The 19,975-nt window shown below is 51.1% G+C and overlaps 1 protein-coding gene across 3 annotated transcripts in view; it reads right to left on the bottom strand.

Moving 5' to 3' along the window:
• Positions 1–10,054: 10,054 nt before the first annotated feature.
• Positions 10,055–19,975, bottom strand: part of TTC28 (tetratricopeptide repeat domain 28) — a 626,414-nt gene continuing 616,493 nt past the window's right edge. For 2 of the 3 annotated variants that reach the window (XM_042962136.1, XM_042962138.1), the window contains 5 exons: positions 19,827–19,903; positions 18,221–18,244; positions 17,371–17,500; positions 14,046–14,153; positions 10,055–12,871 (listed from right to left, as the gene is read on the bottom strand). In XM_042962136.1, the coding sequence (XP_042818070.1) occupies positions 11,238–12,871; positions 14,046–14,153; positions 17,371–17,500; positions 18,221–18,244; positions 19,827–19,903 (1,973 nt within the window). In that variant the 3' untranslated portion in view covers positions 10,055–11,237. The remainder of the gene's footprint in view (positions 12,872–14,045; positions 14,154–17,370; positions 17,501–18,220; positions 18,245–19,826; positions 19,904–19,975) is intronic. The other variant, XM_042962137.1, reaches the window with a different exon arrangement.

The raw sequence follows: 19,975 nt of genomic DNA, 5'->3' as shown, positions 1-19,975 counted from the left end.
GAAGAAAAAGAAAAGAGTCCCATTTAAGTCTCCCCAACTGGGAAGTCACAAGACGTGGAACCGTAGTGTAGCCTGGAACGTGGTTCCTTCAGGGACTTTCTTTGCCTCTCAAGGGGTCTTTGCTTCTGGTCTTTTCTCCTTACTCTCCCGCCGGCTTCTGCTCACGTCTAGTTTTTGCACCTCGGTGACTCTGGCTGCACGTGGCCATCCCGGCCCCACTGACCACAGTTGACATCATCAGCTTCTGGCTTTGGCTTCGGCTGCAAAGACCTGATGTAGACCTGGACTGAATTAGTGAGAAAAGGAATCTGATTGCAGGTACTTCTGAGGCTCTGACCTCCTCTGGGATCGCCCTGTTCTAGCCCAGTCAGCTACAGGCAGGAGGATAGAGTCCTCTGTGGTGCTCGGCCTCATCCCCCAGGGCTGGGCCGGGGCAGGGGGAGGCATGTTTATTCAGTGAGGTATTTGAACTGTGTATAATCCAGGAGAGAACAGTGTCTAATTAAGTGAAGTGCACAAGCTTTATTTTATGGACTTTTCAAATTAAATGTTTATTTATTTACTTTTGAGACAGAGAAAGAGAGAGAGATCATGAGGGGGGAGGGGCAAAGAGAGGGAGAGAATCCCAAGCAGGCTCCGCGCTGTCAGCACAGAGCCCGACGTGGGGCTCAAACTCATGAACCGTGAGATCGTGACCTGAGCCGAAATCAAGAGTCGGATGCCCAACTGACTGAGCCATTCAGGCGCCCCTATTTTATAGGCTTTTAAACATCTCTTTTAACTTTCTATTTACTTTTTTATTTACTTAAAAAATTTTTTTTAATGTTTATTTATTTTTGAGAGAGACAGAGACAGAATTCAAGTGGGTTAGGGGCAGAGAGAGAGGGAGGCACAATCCGAATCAGGCTCCAGGCTTTGAGCTGTCTGCACAGAGCCCAACACAGGGCTCGAACTCATGGGCTGTGAGATCATGACCTGAGCCAAAGTCGGACGCTCAACTGACTGAGCCACCCAGGTGCCCCTCTGTTTATTTACTTTTTAATGGCTACGTTCTATTTATCACTACAAACCCTCAGCAAATATTTGTAGAATGATAGAATGATTTGAAATGATAGATAAGAACTGCCTCCCCCCCCTTAATCACATATCAATTTTATTTTCTGCATTTTTGGTTCAAAGAGAAAATGGCTACATATTTAAGAAAGCTCTGTAGGAGAGAGAGAAAAAAATTAGGCTTTTGGCAAAATGTTGCCAGGCAAATCAGAAGTCAAATTCATTTACCTGTTCCAATCAGCCAACTAGACTCCAAGTAGACTTTGGAGTTCTGCTACTGGGATTTTGTAAAGTTATTGTAGAATTTTAGGGGTGCCTGGGCGGCTCAGTCAGACTTCAGCTCAAGTCATGATCTTGAGATGGAGCCCCACGTTGGGCTCTGCCCTGACAGCATGGAGCCTGCTTGGGATCCTCACTCTCTCTTTCTGTGCCCCTCCCTGGCTCATGCACTCGCGCGCTCTCTCTCTCTCTCTCTCTCTCTCTCTCAAAATAAACTTAAAAAAATAAAGTTATTGTAGAATTTTAAAACGTTTTATTTAATATAAATATATTGAGAATATTTATATATTTAAGAATATTATTCTCTAAAGCCCAAATGCACAGTTGCTACAAATTTCATAAATATCTTGAGATTGGATACAAATTCATTTGAGAGGCAAAGGGCTTCCTCAGTGTTAACTTGTCCCTTTAATGTATTCAGATCCAGATGTTTCAACCTCATTTGCTGGGGTGGATTCAGCCTTAGCCTGTCAGTTCCCTGCTGTTTACCATTATTTAGTATCATTAGAGACTGTGAGTGTGTGTGTAAAAAAGGCTTTAAACTGAGAAAGGTATCAAGCTGGGGTCCATGCCCAGAAATTCTGAGGTTAAAAACAACAAAATAAAGCGACTAAATAAAGAATTGGAATACCAATACTAAAAAGCAGTTGCAGGAGCACCTGGGTGGCCCAGTCGGTTAAGCGTCTGACTTTGGCTCAGGTCATTATCTCATGGTTTGTGGGTTCAAGTCCCACATCGGGCTCTGTGCTGACGGCTCCGAGCCTGGAGCCTGCTTCGGATTCTGTGTCTCCCTCTCTCTCTGCCTCTCCCCGCCGCTCGCACTCTGTCTCTGTCTAAAACTGAATAAACGTTAAAAAAAAATTTTTTTTTTTTTTTTACTTTTTAAAAAAAAAATTTTTTTTTTTTTTAACGTTTATTTATTTTTGAGACAGAGAGAGGACAGAGTATGAACGGGGGAGGGTCAGAGAGAGGGAGACACAGAATCGGAAGCAGGCTCCAGGTTCTGAGCCGTCAGCACAGAGCCCGACGCGGGGCTCGAACTCACGGACTGCGAGATCATGACCTGAGCCGAAGTCGGACGTTTAACTGACTGAGCCACCCAGGCGCCCCTAAAAAAATTTTTTTTAAAGCAGTTGCAGTAGTGAAAAACAGTCCTGCACCTGTCTTTTGTATTGTATTAGCTCTCAGTTGAGGTCCTCAAGCGCATAACCAAATCTTCCTTGAGGCCCATTCTGTCCTTCCAGGAAGACATCTAACAAGACATATATTCCGCAATTGGATATGCAGCATTTTTTAACAGTACCAGAGACCACAGACCGTGTCTCCTACGGTAATAGGGACCACGCTGCCATGCTCGTAAATCCTTGCATGGCGCCGTAGTAACCTTCGTCCCGAGATTTGCCCCGTAGATGATTATACTAAAGCCAATTCCTGCTTCAACAGTAATAGGGTAGAGTTCTTAAGAGATGTAGAAAGGCTTAGAGTTTCCTTTACACTGACAGGTATTTTATGGTTCTTATAATAGGAGTCTAAGAGAGCTGCTTCCTGCCTAATTACAACGTAAACCATAGAGTTCAGCCGATCCAAGTTCTCAGGGTAATCCTGTTCTCTGTAGTCAGATGGTGACTGGTTTTCCATACGTGAGGGTGTATACAGATGCCTTTGGGTCAGGACTCTGGCCCCTCAGCAATGCCATGTGTGTGTCCGTCAGCAAGACTGATAATGCCCCAGTAACTAATCCGTACATCTACTTTGAATCTGTTTTCTTACTTTTAAAGACACAGAGATTTAATGGCCAGTATTTTATGTAGGATATTTATGTCTAGATTCATAAATGAAATGGGCCTATTGCTTTCTTTTTTTAGACTGTTGATCTTGGAATTAAGAATACCATCATGAAGGGACGCCTGGGTGGCTCAGTCGGTTATCTGACTCTTCCTCTCAGCTCAGGTTATCATCTCACACTGTGAGTTCGAGCCCCGCATTGGGTTCTGTGCTGACAGTGCGCAGCCTGCTTGGGATTCTCTTTCTCTCTGCCCCTCTCCTGCTCTCTCTCTCTCTCTCAAAATAACTAAATAAACTTTAAAAAGTTAAGAAAAAAAGAATACCATCAAGAAATGATGTGAATATCTTTTATTATTTTTATGTTTTCTGAAGCAATTTGAAAAGAGATTTTTCTGGCCCTGAAAGTTTGCTGGGATACACGTGAAACCATCTGGGCCTGCATGGTTTTGAAGTCTCTAATGATACCTGAAGAGTCGGGTAAAAGGCGAGGAGGCACGATTGCCGTTGTAGCTTCATGGGCTTTGGTTTCTTTATTTTTCCCTTCTTGCGCCAGACCTTCTCATGTTTTTTCCTAAAAGTCGAGAGAATCTAATTTATTGTTGTGCAGTTGCAAACACTGCACCCGTTCTTGAATTCCTTATGGAAGCGTGCACACGTACGAGTGAGCAGAGCTGTGTGGCACCGCGCCGTGTGGAGTCCCTCGTGGTCACTGCTTTGGAGCGGAATCCGCCGCTTCCCTCCCCAGTGAAGGCGCCATCGTCCTGCAGTCGAAGTCCGTCGTTCTCCGCGGCTCTAGAAACCTGAGCCCCATGTGTGGGCCTAAACCATATGAGGCGCTACTTTGCATTTTCGCATATATTGGCACAAAATCGTAGTATTTTAATGTTTATTCTTTGTGTGTGTGTGTGTGTGTGTGTGTGTGTGTGTGAGAGGGAGAGAGCAGGGTGTGTGGGGGGGGTGGTCAGAGAGAAGGGGAGACAGAGACGGGTAGGGGGAGAGAATGAGAGAATCCCAAGCAGACTCTATCCACACTGTCCGTGCAGAGTCTGACTCGGGGCTGGAACCCATGAACCGGAGATCATGACCTGAGCCGAAACTAAGCATCGGACGCTTCCCCGACTGAGCCACCCAGGGGCCCCATAGTATTTCAGGTTTTCATCTCTGCAGCACTTTGAGCTACATCCACTCTCTTTTTCTTCTTCGGTCTTCACACACACAACCAGTCTTCCTAACAGTTAGTGTACTTTATCTTTTTGGCAAACTTCACCCTTCTCAATCTTCTATATTGCATTTTAATTTCTTTCTGTTCTTTTCCCCTCTCTTCTGTTCCCTCTGGGTTCATTCTTTTGCTAACCTCTCGGATCGGTCGGCTAGCTCAGTGGTGGGGTTCTCTCCTAACACATGTCTGTACACGCGAGTAGGGTCACACTCACCCCTTCTTACTGGTTGGGGCTCATGCAGGTACATATTTTGAACACTAGCTGTGAATATGAACCGTTAGGGGCTACGCATTTTTCTTTGAAATGCCACTTCAACTGCATCCCACTCATTTTTATGGGGTTTTAAATTAATTTTATTTTTTTTAATATCTTATTTATTTTTCAGAGTGCGAGCGGGGGGAGGGGCAGAAAGAGGGGGCCGAGGATCCGAGGCAGGCTCTGAGCTGATGGCAGTGAGCCTGATGTGGGGCTTGAACTCATGAACTGGGAGACCACGACCCGAGCTGAAGTCGGATGCTCAACCGACTGAGCCTCTCAGGCGTCCCTAATTTTATTCTTAAGTTATTCTATAATTTACATATTGCTGAAATCATGGAAACAGAAATCAAATTATATATTTTACTTTTACTGGGGGGGGAATGACATTCTTTGTAGTCCACTGTGAGAACTTCCAGTCTTGAATAAAACAAGTAAGAAACATTTCTGTCAATAAAAGTAAAGCCCCCGAACACCCAGGGTGGCTTTGGAGGCATCTATCGGCTTAGATGTGTAGTATTTTCTCATTTCTCCCTTCACTTCTATGGTTCATATGCTCTGTTAGTGCATTTTAAAATACCCAAGTGTTTGGAACCTTCTCGCCTTCTTATTGGTGCTGACTTGGTGCTGTGTTCTCATCACATGGAGGCCGGGATACAGACTCCTCAGTCTTTGCTGAGACTTGCTGCATGGCCTGTCCAGGATCTGTTTCCGTAGTGTGTCCCATGTGCTCTCGTGAAGAACGTGGATCCCCTGGCAGAGACCAGGTTCTCTGACGTTTCACGAGCCTGTTTGCCGAGTTATTTAAACCTGCCGTAGGCTTGCTGGCTTGTACTCCTGGTCCATCCATTATTGAGAGCAGAAGGTGAGATCCCATGATAACAGTGCTGTCCTCCACACACGTAGTTCTGCCCAGTTTTACTTGATCAATTTTGAAATGATTTGATTTGCTGCATACAAATTAGAATTTTGCCTTTCTGCTAAGGTTTTTTAACATTAGAGAATGGATCTTCTTTGTTTTTATTAGTGCCTTTTACTTTCTATTTTGTTGATCTTTTATCGTCAACTGTTGGGCCTTGTGCTTTGGTAGGGTTTTTTTTTCCCCCCAAAGAGGCATATCGGGTTTTGTTTGTTTGTTTTAACATTTATTTATTTTTGAAAGAGCACGAGTGGGGGAGGGGCGCAGAGCCCGACATGGGGCTCGAACTCACGAACTGTGAGATCATGACCTGAGCTGAAGTCGGACACTTAACTGACTGAGCCACCCAGGCGTCCAGTGGCATATCGTTTTTTTAAAGAGCATGTGGCATATTGCCATCATTATTCCCCTTTAAGTTTATTTATTTCGAGAGAGTGTGTAATGGGGAGAGGTAAAGAGAGAGGGGGAGAGAGAATCCCAAAGAGGCTTCATGCTGTCAGTGCAGAGCCCAATGTGGGGCTTGATCCCACGAACCGTGAGATCATGATATGGTGAGCTGAGATCAAAAGTTGGATGCTTGGGGTGCCTGGGTGGCTCAGTCGGTTGAGCGTCCGGCTTCGGCTCAGGTCGTGATCTCACAGTTCGTTGAGCCTCGCATCAGGCTCTGTGCTGACCGCTCAGAGCCTGGAGCCTGCTTCCGATTCTGTGTCTCCCTCTCTCTCTGCTCCTACCCAGCTGGTGCTCTCTCTCTCTCTCTCAAAAATAAATAAACATTAGGGGCGCCTGGGTGGCGCAGTCGGTTAAGCGTCCGACTTCAGCCAGGTCACAATGTCGCGGTCTGTGAGTTCGAGCCCCGTGTCAGGCTCTGGGCTGATGGCTCGGAGCCTGGAGCCTGTTTCCGATTCTGTGTCTCCCTCTCTCTCTGCCCCTCCCCCGTTCATGCTCTGTCTCTCTCTGTCCCAAAAATAAATAAAAAACGTTGAAAAAAAAATAAAAAAAATAATAAACATTAAAAAAAATTAAAAGAAAAAAGAAAAAAAAAGTTGGATGCTTAACTGACTGAGCCACCCAGACACCCTCATTCTCCTTTTTAATTGTTAAATTCCGTTCATTCGATTAGATTTGTTGCTAGTAGTTTTCTTTCATCTTACTTTATATTTGTCCTGCTTTTAAAAAATGGTTTCTGTTGTTCTCTTTTTTCTATTCCTTTAGATCAAGCAAGTTTTAAAAATATTTTTTTCTGTGCTCCCTCTGGCAGCACGTGTAACAAAAATATTTTCTTCCTCCATTAACTAGTTTGGTACAATCCTCTGTTTCTATTTGTGTGTCTAGCATGTGTTTAACTTACTCTAAAAATAGTCTATGCTTTCTTCTGTTCCAAACAACCTATAGCACTTTAACATCCGTGTGTTACATAGTATTGCCCGGTATTTTTTTTGTTGCTATTCGCATAAGATGTTAATGTTTATACAATCAGTATTTGTCTTTAATTTATTCACACTCACTTCGCTGCTCACACTTCCTTCCTGCTTCTCAGACGTTTACAGGTAGGACTGTTTTCCTTCTTTCTGGAATACCTCCTTTGGAAGTTTCTTTAGTTACAGGGGTCTGGTGGTAGTGAACTCTGTTTGTCAGCACACGTCCACGACTGTGGAATTTTCTGGTCCTCGGGCTGGGATCACAGATCAGAGGCGTTCAGTCTTCTAATTCACCACCCACTGGCAGGTCCTGTGCACCTGCTTGGGCTCTCCTCCTGGCAAACGTGAGGCTACAGTGTATTTATAAGGACTCCAGAATGACAGACTGCTCGTTAACGACCCAGGGCCATTCTGTGTCCCGCAAGGAAACCTGGAAAGCGCAGAATGTGTGCAGAAAGTGACTCAGACACAGCACTTAAAACCGTGGGAACTCATGCTTTAATAGACACTGAAATCACAAAGGAAGGCCAAGTGCCTTAACAATCTCAATAAAAATATGAAGTTCTTTTTACATGGTAAATTTCATAATATAAAAAGTTTAATGCCATCTGGAAACTGTAATTTACAAAAAAAAAGTCCATCTAGGCCAAGGATGGCTAACACGGCATACAAGGGGGTGGGGGGCGAGTGCCAAGTGGGGAAGGCGTCTGAGGCGGGGAGAGGTGACCGCATGTGTCCTCACATCTTTGAAAGAACCGTGACAAGCAAGGGCCCAGCTCACAAACCACATGAACAATCCTTTCAGGTGAAACAACAAAATATGGGATGAAACTAACACAGTTTTCACCCTCTGCCTCCTTACTGAAAGCAACCAGAGTACCGCGCCCTATTTCTTCCACACTGAGCAGTAACTAACCAAGTGGCGGTGGGAGGCGGCAGGGGGGTCGGGGGTGGGGGTGGGGTGGGGGGGAGGGTCGGGCGTGTGCTGGGGACTTGCTGCAATGACCACTTACCCAGATTCACTGGGACGCCAGAGCGGGACAAGGACAGTGTGTGCAGCACCCTGTCTCCTGCTGAGACCCAGCGAGGATCAGAGCAGGCCACGGTGTTTTTCAAACAGGATGAAGTGCCAACATTTTCGTTTCACGACACGCTAAGGCGGATCAAAACATAAGTTTCAGTAGCTCATTTTGTCCTGGTGTTTCGACTTGGTTATTAACAAGTTCGCCAACGGGTGAGAATTCAGATGGGATCTACCCCTTGCTTTGTGGTCATGCCGAGGAGGGAGATTTTATTGCTTGTGCTCAGTGTATCTGCATCTGATGGAGGAGGATGGGGGCAGGACATTCCAGTTTCCTGAGCTGAAAACGAAACGTATCCAATGCTTTCTGCACACGGTAAGGAAAAGATGGTTTTGTTCATTTTACCCACATCCGTTGAATCGTTCCAAGCGGGGCAAAGAGCCACGGACTGTGCGGGAGTCCTTTGCTTCTACCCCATGGCTCAGGGTTCCCAAGCATGCCAACTTTATCCACGACTCGACACTCACGTTCCCTACACTGTAGAAACAAAACATTCTAATTGTGTTTTCTGTCTCCTGCACCAGGAGTCAGCAAACTTTTTCTTAAAAGGTCAGGCATCCGGTATGGTAGGCTTTGTGGGCCAAGAGGCAAAATCGAGAATATTATGGAGGTACTTCTATAACTATTTAAACATGTGAAATCCATCGCTATCTCATGGCTATAAACAACGAGGCCTCCGACCAGATTCAGCCTGTGGGTCACGGTCTGCGAACCCCTGATCTGTACAAAGAAATCTGTGAATTATACAGTCTCACATAACTTTTAAGTGCATATTTTTTTTTTTTTTTCCGTGGAGGAGCCTGAAAAATCTCCTGTGACTTGACATCCATTTCACTCATAAAGAAAACACCAAGACAGTAAACATAAGCAAGTGACGATTCTACAGTGATTTTTAGATTGGTCCTTATTGTTTCATCATGTTAAGCTTTCCTTCATTGAAGCTTATCTCTAGGACAGGAAAAAAAAAAAAAAAAAGAAGGTCACGTACACCATTTGGTTTTTCAACACGAAACCTAAAACAATAGTGTGGTTACGACTAACGCCAGGTCAGGGTCCACGAGACCTCCTAGCCGGCTCGATCACCACGGGAAGCGGTCTGGGTGGTAGGGGCGTGCACTGGAGGTGGACGGGGGTGCGTGCGCTCACACAGGGAGCACACACCCCAGGCCGGTCCTCCAGGGCCGCTCGGCACTTGGGAAAGGGCGGAGATGGCTAAGAAAGGAACCGCCTGACTATCTACATCGGGATTCAGAAATTTACTCTGAGGTGTTGTGTTTGTTGTGGGGACCTGATTTCACTATCTAAATGCACAGTGCTATGAACTTGCTTTCGTTGGCTACTCTGGGACTTCTATTACCGTTTGGTTTTTCCCTCCTGACACCGAGAACCTCGTGATTGCTTCTTCGTGAAGTGTCTGTCTTCCAGTGTCGGGGTCAGGGCGCGAACGGGACACCCTTGCTGTCTGTCGGGGTGAAGGCGAAAGAGGCCCGATGATGGGGCTCGGGGGGGAGTAACGCGCCGAGGAAATAGTCTCCTTCCCTCTCTTCAGGGTCCACCGAGTGACAGGGCAAGCGGTCAGTGTGTGCTGAGAAAGTGAGATCCTACCTGAGGCTAAAGACTCTACTTGGGGGTCTTAATGTTGGCGCCCCTCCCGCCACGCCTCTCACGTCCACTCCAGGTGTCGCGGGCCCAGCGGCCGCCCACCTCAGTGTGACACTCCCCACGGGGAGGGCGGGAGGATTTTAATTTTAGAATTCTGTAAAAGAGGTGTATTCAAATTCTCCAACTAAAGTTAGTCCTAGTGTGATTTTTAGCATTTCATCTCTTTCTTTAGAAGTCAATGCTTACCCCCACCTAGACTGTCTTTTGTCACAGCCTTGCTGACGAGAACCTGGGCTCACGGTCACGGCTGTAGGAGATGCCTACCCTGTTTGTTCAGGACAACACTTTCAGGAATATCTATGTCCCTGCTCAGCAACCGTTTGGATGTAAATCCCAGCAAAAGCCGCCCCCCCGCCCACCCACCCCGGCTTCTTAGGCCGTGGACATAGTCCAGCGTGGTCCCCGCTACGACGAGGGTGCCACTCACAGACATGGGGTGCTGGGGCTGCGGGAGCCCGGGAACAGCTCTAGATGGGAGAGGTGGCAGAGGCCTGGAGTTGGGAAAAGAGAATAAAATTAAAGCAGCTGCCAAAGGGAATAGGAGCTGGAAGTTCCATTCTGGTTAAATCTAGTTAGCTGTGTATTTTTTTTTTTTTTTTTTTTTTTTTTTTTTTGCTTACAAGGAAACTGAATAATTTCAACCTCCCCCCTCCCCCGCAAACTTGATAATTACTCACTGATGACTATTCAAAATTTGACATTTTAAAAAATTTGAGCTTTTTAAAAATAACAGCTATAAATGCAAAGTACTATCGGTAATAAAACCAAGTTGTTTATCCACGTACAAAAAAGGTCAATAATGTTTTCAAAGCACAAAGTTGCATTTTAAATCACAATTGCATAGTTCTAAAATGCCTGGAGAAGAGAGTTACATAAAATTTTTTAGAAAATTCAAGTTTGGTTGACAGTGGGGCCCCAAGGACGTTTGTGGAGTTCAGGACGGAAGTGCTGTTGGACAGTGAGTTTATTGCATTGCTACTGTGATGTTACGCGATCACTCGACCAGAATTGCTACAGTTTAATTACAAATCATTGGCATTTTAAAAACCATTCTGTTTTTGGCTAATACCACACTTTCATGTAGAATTCAACTTAGATTTTATATATCCCTCCCCCAACCAGCACCTGAAAGCCTTAAAAAAAAGCTCTATTTGTATTTGTGTATAAAAGGTACTGCATATATGCCTCTTAGCAAAATATGTGCTCCCTTTCCTCTCCCCACCCGGAACCATGACCGTTTTGTAAAAAAAATCCTGTCGAAGAGTCACATCAGAGATGAGAAGCAGGGAGTTCAAGGTAAACATTGGGTGAAGCATGTAGAAGATTCCACGAGCCTCCGGTACCGACACCACGGAAGTTCCGGCTTGTGGTGGCTCTGGCCCAGGGTGGCCGCCGGCCGCGTGGATGGGGGCGCGGGGGGTGCGGCGGCGGCCCACGCCCCGAGGGAGCACCCAACGAGACGTGGCTGGTGGGGCCCCCGCGCTCAGAGTGCGGGCGTGGGCCCGTGAGCGTGCGCCTGTCTCCGCGGCTGCTGCAGCCCGAGCCCGCGGCTGTGAGACGCGCTCTAGCATTTGGAGGAGGGGAAGAATCTCCCCGGGGACAGAAACTTGTAGCCGTTGCCAGAGGGAAGTCTGAAAGGGCGGGCGGGAGCCGGTGCGGGCGGGCCGGCGGGCAGGGGCAGCGTGCCCAGTGCCGTGGTCTCCGTGCGCCAGTGGCCGTTGGGAGGCGCCTTTTGTGGCGTTTCTCCAGGCTGCTGCATGGACAGTTCCTTAAGCTCCAGCTTGTCCACTCCTTCCTCCTTCTTGTTGTGCCGAGGAGACAAATTTAGGAGACTGAGGACGTCTCTTTTGGAAGTCATCGTCCCAGGGGGGCCCCGGAATATTTTCACTGGTCCCGCGGAATGCTGGGGTGCGCTCTGCCAGAACATCTTCAGGTTGTGCACGGCCTGCACCTTCTCGTCGATGGCTGCCATCTTCAGTTTGTCTATGTCGGGGGCGTCGGCGGGACTGGAGCGGGCAGAACCGGCCGACGAGTAGGAGAGGGCCGGGGACGGCGCGCTCCCGGCAGGAGACTGATGGCCGGAGCTGGGGGACACGTTCCTCGGCGACTTGGAAATGTGAGCACTGTAAGGAGAGCTGGGGTACTTGAGTTTAAAGAGAGGCTGGTCGGGGAGGGAGGTGTGGGAGTCCGCGCCGGGCGACGGCCGACCCCCGTGCTGGCTCGGGCTGTCTTTGACGGACGCCTCCGAGCTGGTGGGGCTGCTGTACCCTGAGCTCACCTTGGGGAGGGACGAGCTTCTGGCTGGGGGCTTTGGTTTAGCAGCGACCGGTGACGGCTGACCCTTGGGGTGCGAGAGGGGAGGCCTGCTGAACGCGCTGGTCTCTGACGCCCTGAAGACGGCCCCGCCGTTGGGCCCGGGGCCGCTGCCGTCCTCCGGGTGACTGTTCTTGCTGCCCTGGCCGCCGCCCCTCTGCAGCCGCTCTACCGCGATGAGATGACTTTGCGTCTCCTCTAGAATTTTCTGGGCCAACTCTTGTGGATCGAGCTTTGGGTTGCTCTCTTCTTGGGATTTCACGGTGCTGTCGGTTTCTGTGCTCGACTGGTCCGATTCTCCCGTGTCTGAACTTGCTAGTTTTCCAACCTTTTGGAAGGGAGAGTTGGGGCTGGGAATCAGAGTCATTTTAACCGGAGAGTTGGGTGTGCTCACGCTGCCCTTGGAGCTTACCGAAACCTTCACGCCCCCGGCCGTCCCCACTCGCGACTGCTTGTGATCGGGCGAGAAGCGCAGCTTCCGGTTTTCCGGGTAGGCTGCCAACGGCTCGGTGCTGATGATGGAGAAGCCCTCGTATTCTTCCTCATCTTTGCCGCCCGCAGGGCGGGTCTGGGGGGACAGCTGGCCCCGAGGCAGGGTGGACCGCTGCGGGTAGGCGTTCTTGGACCGGTCGTAGTCCTGCCGGCCGCGGGGGCCCCCGACTTCCGACCCCGCCTCGGGCTTGGAGACGAAGCTCATGGAGGAGGCGATGGAGCTCAGGCTGTACACGGAGATGGCGTCCGAGGCGATGCTGTCCGCACCGGTGGGGGAGAAGGGCGGGTGCTGGTAGCTCAGGGGCAGGGCATTGGAGACGGACTGGGCCGAGGCCAGAGACTCCAGGGAGGACGAGCTGTCGAGGCTGAGGCGTTTGGGCAGCTCGGTAGAATCTGAGACAAGACATAAGTGCCCAGAGGGCAGTTAGAATTCTCTGTGGCTTCGATGTTTTTTTCAAGGTCACAAGCATCCCCTTACGTGCAGGAGCTAGCTGGGGGCTGTGTATGTGCTGCGTGCACACAATCTGAATTTACCCCGGAATCCTGGGGAACGAGGTCCCGCCGGGAAGGGTAAGTGTCGTGGCTCATGCTCCGAGCGGGGCCTGTGGGCCGTCTGTGCTGCCCCCTGTCCTGAACCCACAGCCACTACCTTCTGGATTCCAGCAGCCCCCTCAGGGTCATTTACACTCTCTCTCTGCGTTGCCTTTCCTCCTCCCCCTTCCCCTAGCCCCTTCTTCCCCCCGCCCCCAGCCCCCTCCACTCGAACCTCTGCCCTCCCTCGTTCCTGTAAACGTCACCGGCAGCATCCATGCTGCCAAACCCACTGTTCACTGCCCAGGTTCACAGTTGGTCGCTCCCTGCCCTCACTGACCACTCCTTCCCGGGACCTCCTCGTCTTTGCAAACTGTGAACCCCAGAGTGATCACAGGACACAGTCCTCTCCCCGCCGGCCTCTCCCTGAACTTCAGACTCCTGTAACCAGCCGTCGGCACAGGTGTCTAACGGCCATTTCAGAACTGAACGTGTCCAAGACGGAACTCAGGCCCATTCCTCCTGCCACTTCCAAGGTCTCAGCAAAAGGTGGCGTTTGTTCCCCCAAACAAGGTATTGCCTGCGACCCTCCCTTCCTGTGACGTACACCCTTCAGCAGATCCCGTTGATTCTGCCTTCAGACCAGGGCCAGCATCCTTGCCAGCATCCGGTCTTTGAGTGGCAGCCAGCACCACCCTCTGAGCGTGGCAGGCAGGCAGAGTGCCCCCAGGGGACTGAAAGCTGCCTCCAGCATGAATGACCGGGACCCGCCCCTCCCTAAGTCAGCGGCTGCCACCCCGTCTCGTCCCATCCTCTGCGTGTCATCTTCACCGCGCTAGGCGACACCTTGTCTCTACCACGCGTTGTGGTCATGAGTTGGTGTGTTGACCGCCTTTGGACAGTTCCGAACACTTATGCCAAAACTACATGTTCACTTTTCCTTCCCTTCCCAAGATGCAGCCAGGCTGGCACGGGCGTCTGCACCCCGGGCGCGCAGGGGGCGGCATGGAGGGGGCGGCGGGGGAGAGGCGCTTACCGAAGAGCGCGAGCAGAGACTGCAGGGCAAAGTGCACGGTTCGCCGGTTGGCTTGTTTCCCGGTTTTCAGGATTACTTCCTCCTGACCCACTTCACAGAGATCGAACCCTAGGGGAGCAAAGAATGTAAACATCTGCTTCCGTAGGGAAGAGTCCACGTCTGGAAAAGGCTGAGAGCCGTTGGGGCTCCTTGGACGGTCTCACGGGAAGCCCTGCGGGCCCCTCAGCAAGCGCCCAGCCTGGGGCGGCCCCGGGTGCAGGTGCGGGTCCCACCCCTCCCGAGTGCAGAGTGTGCACCTGGAGGCCTGGCTCCCTCCCTCCTGCCCGTCCTGGAGCACCGGCAGCTTTCCCGCCCTCAGCTGTGTTCCCGAGAGCCCCTGGTCCCAATCAGTAGGGCTCATTCCTTCCAAGAACCGATGCACTTAAAAAAGACTTGAAGAGGGACAAAAACCGGCCACTCCATTCGGCCCGGGGTCCAACACTTAAAGCTGGTGCCCGGGAAGGTGGAGGCTTCTTAAGGGCAGGGACGGTGTCTTCACACGTGCTCAGCGTCTGCCACCAAGGGCGTGGAAACGAGCGGCGCCTGACGACGGAGCGTCTGCTTTCTGGGCCGAGCCACCCCACTGGGACTGCGCTCTGTTTGTTCTGCTGAAGTCCAGGGGGACCGCTCCCTGACACCAACGGCTCTACTGAGACGTGGAGCGGGCACAGCAAAGGGCAGGAGCCGCCCGAGCAGGAGGCGAGCTACCGAGCTGCCACCAGCGCACGGAGACTTATTAGAGACCTCGCAAAGGCACCCGGCGCCCTTCTCCCTGGGAGGCGCACGGGAAGAAGGAGCCAGACGCAGACGCCGTGGCCAAAGGCTGTGTGCACAGACAGGATGTAGGGCCCGCGGAGCCCTCGGCACCCAACGTCCGCGTCCGGCCTCCCGCAGCGGATCACTGAGCGCCGCCTGCAACCGCGGAAGCACTTGGTGCCGACGGCCCAGGGGGCAGGCACCTGTGATCCCGGGCCCTTCCCTCCTCTGACGTACAATCTGCCGTAGCCTGCATGCTGTGTTCACCAAAGCAGATGGGTGTCTACGTTTTCATTCTTACTCCAGGGTTCTGATACGGGTCTGGCGCTAATTCCTGTGGGAATTCGGTTCACTCGAGGAGCTACCTCGGCCTTCCGGTTGCTCTGAGACATTTTCCCCTCTGGACTCAGAAATAAACAGTCCCTGGAAGCAGTAGGAAGGTCTCCGAGAACTCAGCATTTCAGGGCGAATAACCAATTCATATTAAATGTAAGATTTTGCTTAGAAACCTCTACTTTTAGCAGAACGATGTGACTTGGTTCCTCCGACAGCACTGAAGTAAATAGCCAACAGCCCTGTGATGGGTTGTGATGGCTCCTGCTGGGTGCTGAGGGCTGGAAAGAGGGCACCCGGTGCCTCAGAGCCCTCAAGAGTGAGGGAGTCACTTGTCCAGATGCCCAGCCTGCAGAGACTTTTCCTCCTCCGGTCCCAGTCCAGGCACACTGGGTCGCCCCTTGAATATCAGTGGATTTGGAAAGTGCCAGGAAGTAGGAAATTACCCACAATTCCCAACACCGAGGAGAGCTAACAATCCACTTGGAAATATCCAGTTCACCAGTGAGGAGGGCTGGCTGTCAGACCCACACTGAAGGGAGGAGGTGTGGGCCCTGCATGAGGAAGACAGCTTTTCCTTTATAAAGAAAGGTCTTGGCTCCGTCTTCCCTCACCTGGGTCCTGTGTCACTGCTCCAGGGACAGGCCTGTCCTAGAGGTCAAATGAAATTCCTCCTGAGTGTGGACCTGGCTAACTGCTACTGACTATATTTACTTAGATATTAATTTGCTATGTTTATACCAAGAAGACTGTGCTTTAAGTCCACAGAAAGAGTACAAATCATAAAGGATGTCAGAGCATTGACTTACAGAGATTCAGAGTCCCTATGGGGCTTTGGGGGTTCCCCCATTAAAAGCAAACGGAGCCAGGGGCGCCTGGGTGGCTCAGTCGGTTAAGTGTCCGACTCTTGATTTTGGCTTAGGTCATGATCTCACCCTTCGTGAGATCGAGCCCTGCGTCGGGCTCTGTGCTGAGAGCATGGAGCCTGCTTGGGATTCTGTCTCTCCCTCTCTCTCTCAAAATAAATAAACATTAAAAAAATAATAATTAAAAAACAAAAAAGCAAATGGAGCCAGCCCTAAGTTGAGGAGGGCCGGGAAAGGTCACCTGCAAAATGGGTTATAAATGAGGCCTTATGCTGAATATCCAGGTTTCACAAGCAGAAGAAAACTGCCTAAGGACTGGCTGCTCTGCCATGTCGGATGGCCTGGTCTCCGTGACAGTGACTTGAAGCTGTGTCATCCTCCGGAACCCCCACTCCCTCAGGTTCAGACAAAGGCCTTCCCGTGGCCTCGTGGCCTCATCTGTCCCTGTGCCTCCTGCACCAGCATGGATGCCTCACACATATGCTCACCGACGGCTCTTCCCTCTGCCTGGGTCTTTCCCCCTGAAGACACCCCCCTGCCTCCCTGCCTCCTACCCCTGCAGCCATCGCTAGGACCCTAATGCTTCTGCCTGTGACCTAAGGTGCTCCCCTTAGGCCAAGTGTCTACCATATCTGCCCACCAGGCTGACAACTCTAGGAGCGCACAGTCCTCTGCTCAGTGCTGCACCCCCAGAGCCTAGCACCTTGCCTCACAGGACCCAGGCGTTCGCAGAGAAGCTGGTGGAGGGAATGGCTCCCGGGCAAATCACACAGGCACTTAAGTGGGACAGGAGAGCAGCCTACAGCCTCTTGTGGTTTTCGTATCCAGAAACACATCTAGTAAAGGAGCAATGATGTCAAGCTGCCTCAGCCATGTTTCAGTGTCACAAAAGGAACAGAAAGCATCTGGGTGCACAAGAATCCTGGTGCGTGCAGTTCTAGGTCCCCGGCACCAAATCTAACAAATCTAACGGAGTTTCAACAGTAGGATAGAGACCGACCCTAAAACCCTTATTTTGTGACTTTGTTTTCTTTAGCTTTTAATCATGGCTTGATCCCCAATGGTGCTGAAAGCTAGCGCGTTTAGATTAAGATGACGCCTAGAAATGAGAGATGAGACCAAAAGGTAGGTAGGGGAGATGGAACCAGGCTGGAGGGCCGTTTGGAAACTGGGCTAAAGTGCTGGAATCTTTGAACCATCTTTACATAACAAAACAGCTAAGAAAACACAAAGACCCCTAAGAATCTACCAGCCTTCCCCAATAGAAACTGGGAGAAACAGGGTTTTGAAAAACGGGAGTGAAGACGTGGGCGAAGGGTGCCCCGTCCTACCTAGAGCCGCCAGGAACTCATGACAGCCCGGGAGCCGCCACAGCTGGACGCTGATGGACACCTGGATGGGGGCCGAGGCGAAGTCCTGCTCCTTCTCGCCCGCCTGCAGCTGAACCAGCACCTGGTGGAGCTGAGGGACAAGAACAGGTGAGCCCTGCGCCTTTCCAGCGCCTCTGTCCCCTCCAGCCCGCCTACGATTTGTCCCCTGTATCACTTCTGCGTCACCTGGTGCTGTCATCCCTAATGACCTCACACGTGCCCAGCACTGGAAGTTCCTTGTATGGCACCTCACGCCTACCGTCTTGGCTCCTCTGGGGAGGCTCAGGGGAGGGGGGGGGGTCACAGGTCAGGGCAGACGCACCTCTTCCCTCCGTGCACTGGTGCTGGGGTTCGGGGGCTAGAAGAGGGGTGGGTTGTAGGACTGGCCGGCCCCCTCGTTAGTCTTTATTAGAACCCTCTTGATGATCTCGAGTTACATGGTGAAGGTATGTTCTAGAGCCTTAGCGCTCACAGAAGAACCCACACGACCCATTCGAGTGTCCGTGGCGACTCGGGTCAGGGTCACTCACTTAAAGTCACTTCCTTCCCTGCTGTTCTGGTGGAGCTTGAGAGGTCAAATCAAGAACACAAGAAGGGTGGAGCAGGAAAGGGGGAGCCAGAGCAGAGGAAGAGGGCAGTCGCGCGAGGTGGTGGCCAGCGGCCGGGGTCAGCCCAGCCCGGGGCGCGCGTGGGCAGGTGCACGGGGCTCCCACAGCACGTGCGCCTGAGCTCACAGCGGGCCCAGGGGACGCGGGGGTGGCGGGTGCAGGGGCTCACCTGACAACAGTTGCTACTTAAAGTAGTTACTCACCATTCCAACCATATTTTTAACAGCCTTCGGCCAGCAGATTATAAGAAAAAGAAAGAAAAAGAGAGAGAAAGAAGAGAGTTTAGACTCAAGCACAGGTTGTTATGCAACACGAGCTGCTTACTGCTTTAGGAAGCGCCACACCAGGCCCGCGGCTCTGACCGGGAGGGGAGAGGAGCGAGAGTCAGCAGGGACACACAGGAAAACAAACAGCCACACCAGGCCAGACGCGGTCAGGGGTAGCCAGGCCCTGCCCTTCCTTGCCAGGAGAGGAGCAGGGCAGGCAGGACTCGGGTGGGAGGCGGGGGGAGGGGGTGCACAGGCCATGTATAGGCCACTCTAGAAACGTCCGTGGTTCCAGAGTGACTCAAGAAATATCCACCGTCTGCCGGCCATGGGGGGGCAGTCCCGGACATGGTGCCTGGGGCCCAGCGGGATAGGAGGCAGAAAGTCCCTGTGATGCCACCCAAAGCAAGAAATCAAGCAGCTGGGTTTTGGGACTCAGCCTTGCCCTGCAGATGTAATTCTAGAATTCTCTTTCTTGTAGAGCACAGGCTTCCAGCCCTCCTGGGTTCAGGACGTTCTAGAAGTGCCTTCCTGATTCTCTCCGACAAGGAGATGTAACACGCTTACTGCAGAGCGAGCAGGAACTAAAGAAGGGGCCATGTCATTGAGCTACGGTGTTCCAGATCTGGGCTGGAAACAACCCCAGGTAGGTGGGGGGCTCCAGGCACTCAGATTTTCAGAGGTTAATCCTAGACAGAACAGCTTTATTTCTGCACAGAAACATTAACATTTAACATGAAAGCTGATAAATAATATATATTGTTTTTTCAAATTATTACACTACAAGATGACCAGAGACAACTGTCCTGTGTAATTCATGGTCGCTATACCATCTGGAAGCCCTCCCACACACAGCGGTCACCCTGGGGTTCACCATGTCACTTCTTCCCCTTGTTCCAGACCCTCACTGGCAGTAGGAAGGTCAGGAGCTCTGCGGCCAAGTTGGGAAGGGCCTACATGATACTGAGAGTTAGACTCTTCCTGATTGCTGAATTAGATCTACGTTCCCTTCAAAGAAAGCACATTTTTAAAAACCTGCTAACCAATATCTTGCATTAGAGTTGACTTTGTGTTCACGGCCGTGGCTACTTTGTTTCAGGCAGGGTTCGTACTCTGATCTGGACACGTGTAGTGGACCTGGCAGGCTAGCCCTACACCTGCTGGCTGAGGGAATGTGGCTCTAACACTTGTCAGCAGAAAAAGCTGGCGGTCGGGGATGACAAGGTGCAGGAGGCCACTGAATAGTTCAGGAAATGGCCTGAGGCTGCAGGGGACAGGGGCCCCTTAGGCATCCTCTGATGCCTTACTGCTCTCGGAACCCAGTGCCCAGAGAGGACAGCACAAGCATCTGCCCCCTGTGCATGCACATGCCTGGGGGGCCGTTTCACCCCCAGCCCTCGCCTTTTCTTTCTAATCCCAAAGGCTGAAAAAAGCAAAAGACAGTGTTACTTGCAGATTCCTATTTAGGGCCAAATCACCCCGTCTTTCCAGCTTGGCACAGCCCTCAGGCCTGGGCTCAGCCACCCTAGCTAGCTCAACTCACCCGGCTGATGAGCTGCTCGCCAGTCTCCGAGGCAGTGATGAGCTTGCAGAGGGCTTGGAGGGCAGGGTTGGGCAGACCTAAACCAAGAAGAAGGTGCGTGTTACCCAGAAGAGCCTCTGCACTCATAGCCCTCCCCAGGCTAAGAGCCT

The sequence above is a fragment of the Panthera tigris genome, chromosome D3, assembly GCF_018350195.1.
Source record: "Panthera tigris isolate Pti1 chromosome D3, P.tigris_Pti1_mat1.1, whole genome shotgun sequence".
In the NCBI taxonomy this organism is placed as follows: domain Eukaryota; kingdom Metazoa; phylum Chordata; class Mammalia; order Carnivora; family Felidae; genus Panthera; species Panthera tigris.
This window is presented reverse-complemented; position numbering and strand designations above follow the sequence as displayed.